The sequence below is a fragment of the Caretta caretta genome, chromosome 8 (genome assembly GCF_965140235.1).
Source record: "Caretta caretta isolate rCarCar2 chromosome 8, rCarCar1.hap1, whole genome shotgun sequence".
NCBI lineage: Eukaryota > Metazoa > Chordata > Testudines > Cheloniidae > Caretta > Caretta caretta.
Window position 1 is genome coordinate 63,902,319 of NC_134213.1, and position 17,165 is coordinate 63,919,483.

The window sequence follows — 17,165 nt, forward strand, 5'->3', positions numbered from 1 at the left end:
AAATGAATTATTTGCATTGGTCTTCACTGCAGAGGATGTGAGGGAGATTTCCACACCTGAGCCATTCTTTTTTGGTAACAAATCTGAGGAACTGTCCCACGCTGAGGTCTCAATATGAAGATTTGGAACAAACTGATAAATTTAACAGTAATAAATCTCCAGGACCAGATAGTATACATCCAAGAATTTTAAAAGAACTCATATATGAAATTTGTAGAACTTTTGACTGTGATATGTAACCTATCACTTAAATCAGCCTCAGATGACTGGTGGACAACTAATGTGAAGCCATTTTTTTAAAAAAGGCTCCAGAGGCGATCCTGGAAATTATAGTATCAGGCAAATAGATTGAAACTATAGTCAAGAACAGAATTATCAGACACCTAGATGAACACAGTTTGTTGGAGAAGAGTCAACATGGCTTTTTTAAAGAGAAATTGTGTTTCACCTATTTATTAGAATCCTTTGAGGGGGTCAACAAGCATGTGGTCCAGGGTGATCTAGTAGTGGATATAGTGCACTTTAAATTTCAGAAAGCCTTTGACAAGGTCCCTCACCAAAGGCTCTTAAGCAAAGTAAGCAGTCATGGGATGAGGGAAGGTCCTCTCATGGATCAGTAACTGGTTAAAAGATAGGAAACAAAGGGTAGAAATAATTATCAGTTTTCATAATGGAGAGAAGTAAATAACAAGGTCCCTCAAGGATCTGTATGGGAATCTGTGCTGTTGAACATATGCATAAATGATCTGGAAAAAGGGATAAGCAGTGAGGTGGCTAAGTTGGTAGATGATACAAAATTACTTAAAATAGTTAAGCCCAAACCTGACAATGAAGAGTGACAAAGGGATTTCACAAAACTGGATGTGTGGGCAAGAAATTGGCAGATGAATTTCAGTGTTGATAAGTGCAAAGTAATGCACATTGGAAAACATAATGCCAACTATACATCACAATGATTTGGTCTTAGTTAGCTGTTAACACTCAAGAAAGTGATCTTGGAATCATTGTGGATAGTTCTCTGAAAACATCTTCTCAATGTGCAGCAGCAGTCAAAAAAGCTAATGTTAGGAAGCATTCAGAAAGGTATAGAAAATGACAATAAATATCATAATGCCACTAAATAAATCTGGTACACCCACACCTTGAATACTGTGTGCAGTTCTGGTTGTCCCATCTAAAAATATATATTAGAATTGAAAATGTAGCAAATGGCAACAAAAATGATTAGGGATATACAACAGTTTCTATAGAAGGAGAGATTAAAAAGCTTGGAAAGGAGATGGCTGAGGGGAGATATGATAGAGGTCTATAAAATCATGAATGGTGTGGAGAAAATGAATGTGTTGTTTGCCCCTGCACATAACACACAAAATAGGCATCACATAATGAAATTAATAGGCAGCAGTGTGGCAGGATGATGGGCAAAGGGTTGCTGATTCAGCCCTGTAAACACCAGCTCCCATTTAGGGGAATAAATTAGAGCTAGCTGGAGATAACCTGGTCCTAACTGGGGGAACAGAGACAGTTTTTGACTAATTAGCCTGGAGCTATATAAAAGCCTCAGGGGATGGAAGAAAGGGAAAAGATAGGGAGTGGAAGCAGGGAATTAGCTCTTCCCTCCCTCCTGCAGACGGTGAAGGGGCAACTGTACACAGTGAAACAATGGTGGGAACAAGCCTGTGCACCAGTGGTTACTAACCCCAGGGTCTCAGAGTGACTTTGTGGACCTAGCAGAGGCAGGAGCCAAGGGGGACTCTGCTACACATGGGAGCTTGTCCAAGATCCCGTGCTAGAGCAAGTGTTTGGCAGCCCAGAGATGGAGGAGACCCTGCAATGGCTGGTCAAGCAGCAGGAGAAGGTGCAAAAGTCAATGCAGAGTTTTCAGCAAGCCCACCACTGGAGAGACAGGCCTTGCTCACCTGGCAGGCAGAACAGCAGAAGAGCCTGCAGGACTTTATTTGGGAGCAGGCTGGCATCCAGCAGTAGCTCCTGCAGAAAGTGGTGAGTTCCACAGGAGGGGATGGCACTCAGGTGCCGGGCTTAGGACTATGTAAAATGGACCAGACAGATGACCCTGATGCTTTCCTAGGCAGCTTTGAGTGGGTAGCTGCGGGGGCTGGATACGACAGGGGAACTTGGGGCCCTGCGACTGGCTCCCTACCTAGCCGGCAAAGCCCAAGAGCCTACATGGCCCTAAGTGAAGAGCAAGCCAGGAATTATGAAGCGGTAAAGGCAGCCGTCCTGGATTGGGTAGGGCTGTCCTTGGAGAAGTACCGTCAGAAGTTCCGGTTGGTGAGGTGGATGGGGCAAAAGTTAATGGACGGGGCCACCTGCTGGCTGAGGCTGGACGCCCAGACAGTGAGGGATATTATGGAGGTGCTCATCCTAGAGCAGTTTTTATAGGGCCTTCCAGACAAAATAAAGGTGTGGGTGCGGAGACACCAACCAAATATAGTTGAGCCGGCTGTAAAGCTTACGGAGGAGTATGCGGAGGCGGACAGCCAAGCAAGGAAGTGGAGACTCGGAGAAGGCCCAGAGAACCTCCCCCCAGGAAGGCCCCAGAGAACAAACGGGAGGACACACTAGGGGCTCTCACAGGGTCCAGATCAGTTGTCTGCTGGCAGTGCGGATGATTGGGACACAAGAAAGGGGACTGCCCACCCATGGATTGTAGGTGGGCAAAGTTTTGTGGTTGGGCAGGGGCAGAAGCTGTCCACCATTCCAGTAATGGTGGGGAGGAAACCCCAGTGAGGCGTGGTGGACTTTGCCTCAGCCTGCTCTCTGGTACAAAGGAAGCTGGTGCAGCCGCACTGGTGGATTTCAAATGTGAAGATGGACATAGAATGCATCCACAGGGATAGGAGGCAAAATCTTATGGCCCAGGTGCCCCTTGAGGTTCAGGACAGGTTTAAGTGGCAATGGGTCGGGGTAGTAAAGGGACCGCCTTATCTGGCGGTAGCGGGTACGGACTGAGACCGCTTCCCAGGAGGGAATGTGGGCAGAGGGAGAAAGCCCAAGAAAAGAAAAAACAAAAAAAGGGAGGTTCCCTGAGGATGCGGGCAGAAAACCCCTAGCCAACAGAGCCTGAGAAGGAAGTTATGGGTGAGACATTCACCCCCAGGTCCTTGACTGGAGAGCAAGGCCCAATGGAGGCCTTTATTAGCGGACCCCCCTCCCAGAGACCCAGGCCCCGTTGGACGAGCTTGGGGGACCAGAAGCCCTGAGTGTCTGGGAGAGGGTTGGGACTAACCCTGAACCCCTGACAGAAAGGAGGGGGGGAGAGAACAAGGGAACACCCAGGAGGCTCTGAATGGTATGAGGACCTGTGGGTTTTGGTGGAGCTGTGGGGCCATCCACCCCACACACAATGTAGTTTCTGTGGTTGCGGGATGAAAGAACTCCACACGGCAAACCCTGTGATTGACTCAAAAGAGGGGGAAAAGACTGCACCGTAAGGTCGTCCCCCCCCACCCGCCGCCCCAGTAGAGAAAGGAGAGGATACATAGGTGCAAATCTGGTGGTTGGAGAAGGGGGGGAGGTGTGTGACAGGGTGCTGGGCAAAGGGTTGCCTATTATGCCCTCTCACACCAGCTCCCATTTAGGGGAATAACCTGGCCCTAATTGGGGAAGCAGAGACAGCTATCACCTAATTAGCCTGGGGCTGTATAAAAGCTGCAGGGGAAGGAAGCCAAAGGGGGCACAGAAAGAAAGGAAAAAGGCAGGAGTGGAAGCAGGGAGGTAGTCCTTCCTTCCTTCCTTCCGATAGTGAGGGACCAACAATACATAGTGAAAAAAGGTGGTGGGAACAAGCCTGTGAATAAACGGCATCAGTGATTATTAACCCCAGGGTCTCAGTGTGACGTTATGGACCTAGCACAGGAAGGAGCCAAGGGGGGCCCTGCTGCACTTTGCTACAAGCAGGTCTAAAACAAACATAAGGAAGTACTTCACAGAATGCACAGTCAACCTGTGGAACTCATTGCCAGGGGATGTTGTGAAGGCCAAAAGTATAACATGGAAGAACAGGTCCATCAGTGGCTATTAGCCAAAATGGTCAGGTATACAATCCATGCTCTGAGTCTTCCCAAACCTCTGACTGCTGGAAGCTCAGACTGAACGACTGGGGATGAATCACTTGATAAATTGCTGTTCTCTTTGCTTCTTCTGAAGTATCTGGCACGGGCAACTGTCAGAAGATAGGATATGGGGTTAGACAGACCTTTGGTTTGACCCAGTATGGCCATTTTGTTCTTAATTAGCCTGTGAATTTAGATCACAGTTTGGATTTTTTTTCTTGTTCTGTTATTGTTGAATGGTGCTATCAGGCTTTTAAATTGAAAAGGTTACATTTTATTTTGCCCATTAATTAATGATGTAGAGCGCCATATGTGCTTTAGCAAAAGGTAGCAATGTATTTTTAGTAAATAGAAGTAGTCCATACTAAAACTCACAAAATATATTTTTAACAATTTGTCATAAGGGAACCAAAATTCTAATACATTTTACCCAGAAATTATTGTGAAGATTTAAAGAGATAAAGTGGGTGAGGTAGTATCTTTTTTGGACCAACTTCTGTTGGTGAGAGAGACAAGCTTTCGAGCTTACACAGGGCTCTCCTTCAGATGTAATAAACGTTCACAGAGCAGATTAGGATATAGTCAGCCATATGAAAAAGACATTTATCTGTATTCCCTAATTCTCTTAATGCTTATGTTGAGAAACTCCTCACTTGTGAGCAATGTTGACTTTCAGGCTGTGTCCATTGCACTGTATCCAGTTCTGTCTTAACTGCAGCAATCATAATTGTTAAGTTTAAAAATGCTCTTTGAGTTCAGTGGATGAGGCCCCAGAACAGCAGAAAAACATGAAATGACCAACTTTTCTTTTCTTTTTATACATCATATTGGGTTAATCAAAGGGAATTTTCACCAAATTAGTTGGCTGTAAGATAACTGGTATAAATCAAAGTAATTAGACTCTGTGTGTGACAAGTATATTTCTATCTGTTTGATCTTTAGATCCATTTAAAATGAATGCATCCAGTACTTGATCTAAGCTACTTCTTGCAATTATACTTCCTTCAGTCAGTCAGTCATTCTTTAATTCAGACACACAAATTACAGACCATTTCTGAAGATTGGCTGCTTGCAGACAATGTCTAACTGAATTTCTTCTTATTTTACTCTTGTATTGTAAATATACCTGCAGTCTGGGATGAGCATAGAACTCATTTAAGAAATCCATAAGCAAGTCAATCTTCAGGGAGCTGACGCACAGTACCACATGTTTCTCTGTCTGAGCTCTGTGTCGACTGTAGTTACCCCCAGACTTCTGTCTCTCCATCCACAAATAAGCCAGCTGTTCAAACTGCAATATATTGTCAAGAGTGAATAAATACATATAAGCAGCTGTGCAATATAAGCATCTTTATCAGTATGAGTTAATTATATTTTATGCTTTAGTCCATCCACTCAATTAAAGACACACTTAGAACCCCCACCCTTTATCTTTTCTTTTCAAGAGCAGCAATTTACAACCAAGCAGATGGGATAGCACAATAATACATCAATATGGCCACTCTCAAGCATTCAAAAATCATAAACTTGAGTTAACTCATGAGATTATTTTTAAATGTATTTTTTTCTGGTATTTGAGCCTTTAGGGTTCATCTGTAATTTACATGACTCCAGGAGATGGGAGTGTAAGAAAAACACCAACGTATTACTTCTGTAGATGGAACAATGCCTCGGTTTCTCCCCAGAGATTTAAAAAAATCTAAAGATGGCAACACTTGATACAATGATGTCTGCATATTATCTCTTACTGTCTGATCTGCACCTTAAATATTGGCATCACTTAAACATATGGCTAATAGAAACATCATGTTCTGTCCCTGCTGCTCCTGGAGAACTACTGAGTATTTTTTGGTATTGACTACGACAGATGTTGAAGTGGACTTCAATAAGTGGCACTTTTCCCTCTACACCTTAATCAGCATCTCCTGGTTCACAATAAATTCTGCTTTGTGATCCTAATAAAGGGAAATCTAGGGATCAATATGATATGCAATGTATCTGGAATAATTAAAGACATAAAAGCATTAATTCAATGAACTAATGTCCAAATGTTTTATATACAATTAGTACCACTAATACACCTTGCATATGCCATTTCACCTTTTAAGCTCCTTACAAGCTAGCTAATGTTCACAACAACCCAATGAGGCAGAGTGTTTTCTCATCCACATTCTACTGAGGCAGGGATGTTAAGTGTTTCAGTCGGAGCCATGATAAGAGCTTGCCCCCAGTCCTGTGCTCAGACCAGTACACAAAACCCTTCTCTCACTGCATGCCCACTAAAATGTAGCTGATAGTATATTAACTTGGTGTTAAAAAAAAAAAAGGAAGATTCTGAGTTACCGCATGAGAGCGTAGAGCTCTTCTGTTCAGTCAGCCTGATGTAAGGTGCTTGAACCTTGCATAGATATCTAAGGACAAGACGACTTTTTGCCTGAGTCACAAATCAAATCTGTCGTGTCCAATTAGCTCTGACCTAGTCGTACAAGAGGGGTTGAGGTGTCACTCTGAAGCAGAAAGAACTAGGGAGAAATACTAGGAAGAGCTAAGTGTCTGGAGAAAGCTTTGGCTGCTGATTGATTTTGCTGCTATTATTTAAGTTCACAATAAAGTAAATCCCTGCATGAGGATAAATTTGGACAACACATGGTGTCTGTATGTTCTTTGGTGTATGATTGGAGCCAACAGCTTCTACAAGGATTTGAAAACTTGTTAGCCTCTATCATTTTAGCATATATAAACTATATACACATTTATTTTACAAACAGGAAGACAAATAAGAAAGCTCCAACTCTGTGCATAAAATGAAGAAGCATACAAGATGGTGTACTTTTTTTTTTATATTATATACACAGTAAGGACAGTTGCAAGATATATTTCAAGATAATATACTCTTTCCCCCAAAACTTTGCCAACTCTTCCAAATGGAAAACAATCAGAGTTTACCTGTATGGGCAACACCACAAGGGCAACACAGATCATAATGACAACCAGCAGTTTTGAAGGCCAGATCTTGGGTGTAACATCCCCAAACCCCACAGTGGAAAATGTCACTATGCAGAAATAAAGGGAGTCAAAGAGAGTCAACTTGTTTCCTGCTCGCTCCAGATGCTGAATTCCGCAAATACTACATAAAAAAGAATGAATAAAGAAATGAAAAATAAAACTAGTACCCAGAATAAATCCAAAGTGTTATGAATCTTACTAGCAAGGAGAATTATTTTCTGCAAATGCATATATTACTGAGCAAAGAAGAGAAAATGTTCAGGTTCAAAGCAAAAGTGAGTTTTTTTAAAAATGTTATTTAAATGTAATTTATTCATAATAAAGTTCTGTCATCTTGGAATAAGGATAAAATGATAGTGCTAGTGGTGTTAAGTTTTGATTAGTGGTTGGCAGCAAAAAGATAGTTGTGTTATAGATAACAGGATGTACTGATAATTTTTCCTTCTCATACCAGACCAAAATAAATAGCATATAGCTGCACCATTGCAATCTTCAGAGCTTTTTAAAACTACCTTTTTTGTTTTTGCAGAAACAATTAGTGACCAAGAACCTGTATATAATTTTATTACATTTGACATTCTTTATCTTGGATTATACCACTTTGGGTAGCAAGAGCTACTAATATAAGCTAGTGGAAATGTTGAATACTACATTTTTTTGGGAGCGGGTGGGGTTAGTTAGCTAATAGGTACAGATCAGGATAGCTTGTGACATTATCTTTTGTAGCCTAACAATATCTCATGCTAATTGGATGCTGCATGGAGAAAACATGGTCTGTTTTTGGAATAAATTGACTCCAAAACATGGGATCTCAGCTCTAACAGCTTAAAGGCTGTTCCCTGATTTCTTGGTGAGCAACTGGCATACTTCAGTTTTCAGTGCTAACTACACCCGCAAATTAAATGCCAACATGGCAATTGTCAAATCTGTGCTAGAGGCTCAGTTCACCCCTCAGTTAAACAGATACAGCTCTCCCCAATTACATGGTATTTCAGACATTAAGGACGTCCCTAGCACTTCCGTTTAGATGTGTGTTGTCTTCCCCTCCCTTGCATGGTGGGACTTGAGATTTGTAATGCCTCCCAACAATGTCATCATTCTGTTGAAATATAGTTTCCTCCTAAACTTTCTGTTCAATACTTAAAACAGTGTTTCAAACTTATCTCCTTGTCTTGGATTCTTCCTCTTTCTCCATTCCTCCTCTTTTCCCTTTCCCTCTGATTGCATTTCCTTATGTTCCCACTAATTCTGTCCCTTCCCCGTTTTCCAAACCCCTCCTCTTCCCCATTCCATTTCACTTGTTCTTGCTCTCATGGATCCTCCCTCCCTCCTCAGGGATGGAGTTAAAATGCTGGAGTTTTGGCATGTACATCATCTAATCCTATCTTGAATCCTAGTACTAAGCTTTGGGCTTCAATTATGTCTTGGGGCAATGAGTTCTGCAAGTTAATTATGCATTGTGTTTTTAAAAATATCAGTTTTAAATTTGTTGCCTTTCAATTTAATTCAGTATCCCCTTGCTCTTGTATTATAAGAATAAATAAATGGGGGCACATCTTACCTTTATAAAATGTATCTATAGATACAAAATTTAAAGCCAGATTCTACTTCCCTGACTCATGCTGAACAGTACCTGACTGAGTGGTCCAACTGAACTCAATAGGGCTACATGTGGAATAGGGTTCTATTAACTGTAAGTAAGAGTGCCTGAACCTGGTCCTTAGGGTTTGTTTGTTTCTCAGTTTACTTTCATATTGATTTGGGTGCCTTTAAAATGTCTGAAAGATTTCTACTGATTACGATGAGCTTTGCAAGTTCAAGGATAGGGATTATCTGTGAATTTAGCAGAATCCTTTAACCAGTGAAGCTCTTTAACTGCACCTGCTGTACAGTGCATCTCTGAGCTTGCATATTAGTGGTCGCATCCTCCTAGGAGGCTGTTGACTGTCTTTCTGTTTTAAAGGTAATTTCTAAATAATTCCATATTTCTCAGTCATAATTCTACTGTATATCAAAGATGATTTCTTGACATAGGGTATCTAATTGGCCACAACTGACCATTAAGAATTCCCAGATGAAAAAAAACAAACCTTTAATCATTAGGCAGGCCCTGTGTTTATAATAGTGTTAGCAGTTCTTCTTTTCTCCAGAAATAATTTACTAGTGGGCAGTCGCATTTCCATAACATATGGATGAGATCCCCAGTTTCCTCTTCACTGTTCTAGCATTTGTAGTTTTCACACATCCCAAAATGTTCTGAAGATGATTTTTTGTTGGATAAGTTTCAACCTTCAGTCATTGGCTGAATTTGTATTCCTACACACTTTGTTCCATTTTTTTTCCACTGAGGTGGTAGCTCAGATCTTTCCTCCACACTCTCATTAGTTTGTCCCTTTTAAGTTTTAGCGATAGAAAAGAATTCTTGAAGAAGTACTTTTCTGTCTTTGTAATTGGTTCTGAAAATTTAATAAAGGGGACTGTGGAAATGCCATTCCAGTGAAGATGGATAGTTAACATTCCTACCTTAGATCAATTATAAGTTTTAATCCTAGAATCTGTTTTTCAGTCTATTTGGGTCAGGCTCCGTTTTTAGTGTTATTTTTAAATACTGGAGTATACACAGAGAGATCCATTCACAGAAATATGGGCTATTATAATGTTAAAATCATTGCTCCCTTACTTTCCATATGCCTTGGCATCCGCAGTGTGATGATTTCAAGCTCTTTGCTTTTAGCATTGGCCACTCCAAGGCTTTGCTGCCATTGAATGAAGTTCACCAGGTGCTGAGATCCTACACAACAGCTTGTGCATTTTTTAAGCCTGATAGTGGGGCTTGACCTTGGCCTCAGAGAGTGAAGCATCAGAAAGGCTGTGTGATTAGCACTTATACAGACCTAGTGGCCCAAAACTTACGATGTAGAGGTATACTAGAGCTATAGTTCTACTCCAGCCCATAGGCTGGAATGAATGTTTGTTGATGGGCTGTGTTGCAGCTCCACTGTAGTGAGCTATATATTCCATTCTGGTTCTGAAAGAGTTAACTGGAATGGGAGGGGCAAATTAACCCTCCTAGTCACCCCGGAGGCTGGGCCAGGGTCAGTTAAGGGTGACACCTAGCTGAGGAGGAGCTGGCTGGTGATGATGATAAAGCCAGGAAACTGGGAGCAGAAGGAGACTGTAAGGAGAAAGGGAAAGAACTCTCCTGTCCCTCTGTTGGCACTAGCAAATGGAGTGACTTGGAGGATCAAGGAGGAAGTCCAGGGGAAAGTAGGCCCTTGTATCCTCTTCTGAGTAGGGAAGTCTGTCAGGAGAGACAAGGAGAAGCTCGTGGGGTAGAACAAACTCTGATGATAAACCCTGATAAAAGAGCAGGATTGGGACTTCTAGGGAGAGAGCCCTGGTAGGTGTCAGTGGAGAGCAAGCAGGGGAACTTAAGCATCAAAGGTTAATCCTAAAGAGGGTGGAAACTGGTTTCTTTGTACTTTTTGTGTAGGATTTTGTTGGGGGATTTCAAGGGAGAGCTCTGCTGACAGGCAACATTAAGAAGAAATCCAGCGTGGCAGCAGAAAGGGCCTCCTTCCTGTGGGTGCATATGATGAAGATGTGGGTGAGTACAAAGTTACAAAGCTCAGCACTCCTACAAAGCTACCAGCTCCTACAAAGTTACCAGCACTCCTCGCTATTTTCGAGATACCACCGACTTCCTGAGGAAACTACAATGCATTGGTGACCTTCCTGAAAACACCATCCTGGCCACCATAGATGTAGAAGCTCTTTACAGCAATATTCCACACAAGGATGAACTACAAGCTGTCAGGACAGTATCCCTGATGAGGCCACGGCACAACTAGTGGCTGAACTTTATAACTTTGTCCTCATCCACAACCATTTCAGATTTGGGGACAACTATACCTTCAAGTCAGCGGCACTGCTATGGGTATCCACATGGCCCCACAGTATGCCAACATTTTTATGGTTGACTTAGAGGAATGCTTCCTCAGCTCTCGTCCCCTAGCGCCCCTCCTCTACTTGCACTACATTGATGACATCTTCATCATATGGACCAACGGGAAGGAGGCCCTTGAAGAATTCCACCTGGATTTCAACAGTTTCCCCCCACCATCAACCTCAGCCTGGACCAGTCCACACAAGAGATCCACTTCCTGGACCCTACAGTGCAAATAAGTGATGGTCACAAACACCACCCTATACCGGAAACCTACTGACCGCTATTCTTACCTACATGCCTCCAGCTTCCATTCAGGAAACATCACACGATCCATTGTCTACAGCCAAGCCCTAAAATACAACCGCATTTGCTCCAATCCCTCAGACAAAGACAAACACCTACAGGATCTTTATCAAGCATTTTTAAAACTACAATACCCACCTGGGGAAGTGAGGAAATAGATTGAGAGAGCGAGATGGGTACCCAGAAATCACCTACTACAAGACAGGCCCAACAAGGAAAATAACAGAACACCACTGGCCATCATGGACAGCCCCCAGCTAAAACCTCTCCAGCACATCATCAACGATCTACAACCTATCCTGAAAAATGATCCCTCACTCTCAGATCTTGGGAGACAGGCCAGTCCTTGCTTACAGACAGCCACCCAACCTGAAGCAAATATTCACCAGCAACTGCACAGCACACCACAGAAACACTAACCCAGGAACCAATCCCTGTAACAAACCCCATTGCCTTCTCTGTCCCCATATCTACTCTAGTGACACCATCAGAGGACCCAACCACATCAGCCACACCATCAGGGGGCTCATTCACCTGCACATCTACTAATGTGATATGCCATCATGTGCCAGCAATGCCCCTCTGCCATGTACATTGGCCAAACCGGGGACACTATGTAAAAGAATAAATGGACACAAATCAGACATCAGGAATGGTAAGAAAAGCCAGTAGGAGAACACTTCAATCTCCCTGGACGTTCAACAGATTTAAAAGTAGCCTTCAACAATGCGGTCATGCTGGAGATTTTTCAGCAGCTGGATCTCACACTCCAGAGCGCTCACTTCCTTGCTTGTTTCAGGACTGTCTGGGTCAAACTGGACCTGTTTAGCTGCAAGCTCTCTGCCATTGTCCACATCGTAGCACAAGTACACACAACCAAAGGCAAAAGCCTTCAAAGTAGCCTTCAACAAAAAAAACTTCAAAAAACGACTTCAAAGAGAAACGGCAGAGCTACAATGCATTTGCAAACTTAACATCATCAGTTTGGGCTTCAATAGGGACTGGGAGTGGCTGGCTCACTACAAAAGCAATTTTCCCTCGCTTGGTATTGACACCTCTTCATCAATTATTGGGAGTGGATCACATCCACCTTGACTGAATTGGCCTTATCACTGGTTCTGCACTTGTAAAGTAACTCCCTCTTCTTCATTTGCCAGTATAACTATGCCTGTATCTGTACTTTTCACTCCTTGCAGCTGAAAAAGTGGTTTACCACCCATGAAAGCTTATGCCCAAATAAATCTGTTAGTACTTAAAGAGTCCTCATTGTTTTTGTAGATACAGACTAACATGACTACCCCTCTGATACTACAACAGAAAGGTTGCTCGCAGCGTAGTACAGCTTACTTTCAATAGATGACTTTGTGGGTATATAACTGCCAACACAATGTATCTATTTCCTTACATATTTCTCCACCATGAATATTATCCTTCAGTTTTTCATCTAATACATCTGAATAAATACATCTCGTGCCATGTCCTTATCTAGTCAGGTTATTGTGGCTGGCTACACTTCTTGGAGGGCATAGTGGGAGCTAGTGGCTGACTATGATACCAAAATTTATAAGAGGCTTAATTACTCAGCTTTCCAAAAACTTACTTATATACCTTGCTGCTACCTGAGTGCTTTATGCAACTAATATTTCCAAAAAGTGTCCCATTTCTTTTTCTATATAATGTTATTAAGAATTGTTTAAGATAAAAAGGGATAATTTTCAGCTTGATTATCAGATCTGTGTTCTGCTTCCTTTTATACTTTAAACATAATACATCAAACTACATCTTCATAACGGTTTTTAACTTTTACCACTGAAAAAAATTAAAATGAACAGCAGCATCATAATACTCAGTTTTGTTGGTCCAAGACAAACAATAATGAATAAATCCTTAGCCAGGTCTACTGATCTTAACAGAACAATCATGAAGCAAAGGATTATTGAAACTCACAATACCTTCCATTGGTTGAGAAAATGAGCAATAGTAGTGGCTGATTAGACAGAAAATTTCCAACTTAAATATGTCGGACCTGATTCCCCACTTTTGTACAGCAGTTTTATGTTTCTGTAAACTGTTTCAATGGAGTTACCAGTTTAAATTCTATTGAAATAAATAGCATGAAACCAGTTTCACAGAGGAGACTCAAGCTTTTAATTAGAAAACAAAGACAAAAGTCTCAATAAAAGAGATGTATACCAAAGAGAAAAGAATGCAAAGATATAAAGAACAGAACAAAGTACAGTTTAAACATCTACTATAATTTCAACCAAATAGGAAAAGTTAAAAATCACACCTGAATCTCTAAAGATTAGGAAAGATCAGTCATGTTTAGACACCATTTGAACTTTGGAGAGTTCAATGTCCTCATGTACTGGAACTTTTATCTACTTCCTGGGAACTGTTTGTGCTTATTTTTGTGTGCCACAGCCTTGTCAATCTTTTAAAAAGTACACACCTTGGAACTAGTATGAAACCCAATTAAAAAAAGATGAAAGTGGAGAACTGCCTAAAGGTATAAAAGAAAAGAATATAATACACATAGGAGTTGATGTCTAAGACATAAGAACTAATTTACCAGACTACAGCAGAAGAAATGGGAACAAGTTGATTCTGCCACATGACTTTAGTGAATGTGTCTGTGTTGGAATGTGGGTGGAAAAGGGAAGGGAGAGAAGATTGGTTCGGCTAAGGTTCCACCAGTCTTCTGCTTTGAAACAGCTATAGTAGCTCAAATCTTGGACTAGCCCTCTATGCGACGATCACCCCAGTTCAGTGGATCCTACAACGGTGTACAGTGACTTCTACGCTATTTATTCTCTTTGCAGACAGCACCGGGAGACTGGTCAAGGAAAAGGGAGGCTGAACAGTGACTGCCATTGGCAGCTGCCATAAATTAGAGTAGCCTTAAGGATGCTGTAGTTTACTGTCTGGGACAGGCTTCATATACCTGTCCAGTAAGAGAGCGCTAAGGTAGCTTAAAGCTGTTTTTACATGCATGCTTTTCCTGAGTTATGCTCTGAATTCCTCTGTGATAGCCTAGGAATTGGGGCCAATATTTTTAAACCTAGACCCTATATTTTGAGCTCACTAGCCTAATTCAGAACTACTGTCCTATTGCATCAACTCTGCATTGTTCATATCATTCTGCCATACATTGTGTACAGGAATAGATTATGTAAATATTCTTGTGAAAAATAAAAAGCAGAATGTAGCAGATTTCCATCTAGTTTATGTAATATTCTTACCAAAAGGAATTTTGTAGTTGGTGAAACATCTTCCTGCAGAGCAGTTAAACTGTTCATGTAAAGATACTTAAAAGCTCAGTAGAATATGAAAAGTCAAGCTTAGTTTTTTGTCTGACTTCCACTAAAATTTGTGAGCATCCTGGAGATAGGAATCAATAACTGCTGAGGAGTAAAACAGTCCTCAGGGGGAAATCAGATTTAAACCATGCTGTTGCAAAAGAATGGGTGGAAAAGCTAATGACAGCAAGGACAATTTATATTAGATGTTTCAGATGGACTTATGTTGTCATTATTTATAATTAATTATTTTTTACAGAGCCACTTTGAGTGCATAGTCCTTGGCAGACAAAATCATTCAGGGGGCCCTGAATGATATACAATCTAAATAATGCAGCAAAGGATTACATTAAAAAATTAAGAATGGGGAAGAGGATCCTGGAGGCCAAGAGTTACAGCAAGAGCTGGTCAAATAATGAAAAAGAAATTGCAAATAAGTCAGCAAAAGCTATCATATTTCATCACAAATTATTTACAGGAAATAATTCAACCAGCTCTACATCAGTAAAAGTCTTACACTAATTGCTCCCATGTGTCTTGCTAATAGTAATGCCACCCATTTTGCAGAGATGTGATAACTATATTGTGGATCTTGAATACCTCAGATTCCTCTCCTCACTAACCTTTCTCCTCCCAAGACTTATTTTAACATTCTAAATATGTATCTGGATGTTGGCAGTTGCAAGAATTTCCCAGACAGTGGGACAGACACCCTCCCTCTGCATGTTGTGTGTTACGCTAATTACCAGCCCAAAATGCTTAGAAAGGAAACCTTTAACATGGAACAGCTAACCAACAAACCCACAGAACTGTGAAGAAGACCTTTTATCATCATATTGTCAGGTATCCATTTAGAAGTAAATAAAACACAATATAGTCTCAGCTAACTTGATGATAAACCTTATGCTGCTGCTGAGAACCCACAACTTCTTGGATGCTTAAGGATAGGCATCTATATGTTGGCATTTGTTTTTATAATGATTCCCCACTTTTTCTGTCCCTATAAGAAAAATGTATATGGATACTCTATTTATTAATAAATAAGTGCATGGCCACTGACTAGACTGAAAATTTGCACAAAGCACTGACTAGTGAGTCTGGGCCAGATGCTGTTCTTTTTGAAATAAATGGGAGTTTTTTTAACTGATTTCACTAAGGAGTAGGATCTGACCCTAAATATAACTACCAGCTTGGGGACAGGGCTTGAAATGGCAAGGGGTCAAAGTGCACTACAGAACTCTTAGTGTGTGGTAGAAGGGTCTGCACAGCCACTTAGATTCATAGATTCATAGATATTTAGGCCAGAAGGGACCATTATGATCATCTAGTCTGACCTCCTGCACAATGCAGGCCACAGAATTTCACCCACCACTCCTAAAAAAGACCTCACACCTATATCTGTGCTATTGAAGTCCTCAAATTGTAGTTTGAAGACCTCAAGGAGCAGAGAATCCTCCAGCAAGTGACCCGTGCCCCATGCTACAGAGGAAGGCGAAAAACCTCCAGGGCCTTCCAATCTGCCCTGGAGGAAAATTCCTTCCCGACCCCAAATATGGCGATCAGCTAAACCCTGAGCATATGGGCAAGATTCATAAGCCAGATACTACAGAAAATTCTTTCCCGGGTAACTTGGATCTTACCCCATCTAAAAACCCATCACAGGCCATTGGGCCTATTTACCATGAATATTTAATTACCAAAACCATGTTATCCCATCATACCATCTCCTCCATAAACTTATCGAGTTTAATCTTAAAGCAAGATAGATCTTTTGCCCCCACTACTTCCCTCGGAAGGCTATTCCAAAACTTCACTCCTCTGATGGTTAGAAACCTTCGTCTAATTTCTAATCTAAATTTCCTAGTGGCCAGTTTATATCCATTTGTTCTTGTGTCCACATTGGTACTGAGTTTAAATAATTCCTCTCCCTCTCTGGTATTTATCCCTCTGATATATTTATAGAGAGCAATCATATCTCCCCTCAACCTTCTTTTAGTTAGGCTAAACAAGCCAAGCTCCCTGAGTCTCCTTTCATAAGACAAGTTTTCCATTCCTCGGATCATCCCAGTAGCCCTTCTCTGTACCTGTTCCAGTTTGAATTCATCCTTCTTAAACATGGGAGACCAGAACTGCACACAGTATTCCAGGTGAGGTCTCACCAGTGCCTTATATAACGGTACTAAAACCTCCTTATCCCTACTGGAAATACCTCTCCTGATGCATCCCAAGATGACATTAGCTTTTTTCACAGCCATATCACATTGGCAGCTCATAGTCATCCTATGATCAACCAATACTCCAAGGTCCTTTTCCTCCTCCGTTACTTCTAGTTGATGCGTCCCTAGCTTATAACTAAAATTCTTGTTATTAATCCCTAAATGCATGACCTTACACTTCTCACTATTAAATTTCATCCTATTCCTATTACTCCAGTTTACAAGGTCATCCAGATCCTCCTGTAGGGTATCCCTGTCCTTCTCTAAATTAGCAATACCTCCCAGCTTTGTATCATCTGCAAACTTTATTAGCACA

The 17,165-nt window shown here is 41.4% G+C and overlaps 1 protein-coding gene across 8 annotated transcripts in view; it reads right to left on the minus strand.

Annotated features, from left to right (window-relative positions):
• The window catches only part of KCNT2 (potassium sodium-activated channel subfamily T member 2), a 296,063-nt gene that overhangs the window by 138,201 nt on the left and 140,697 nt on the right, over window positions 1–17,165 (minus strand). For all 8 annotated transcript variants that reach the window (XM_048861563.2, XM_048861559.2, XM_048861560.2 and 5 more), the window contains exons 10-11: window positions 7,023–7,203; window positions 5,203–5,367 (exon numbers count right to left, since the gene is read on the minus strand). In XM_048861563.2, coding sequence (XP_048717520.2) covers window positions 5,203–5,367; window positions 7,023–7,203 — 346 coding nt within the window. The remainder of the gene's footprint in view (window positions 1–5,202; window positions 5,368–7,022; window positions 7,204–17,165) is intronic.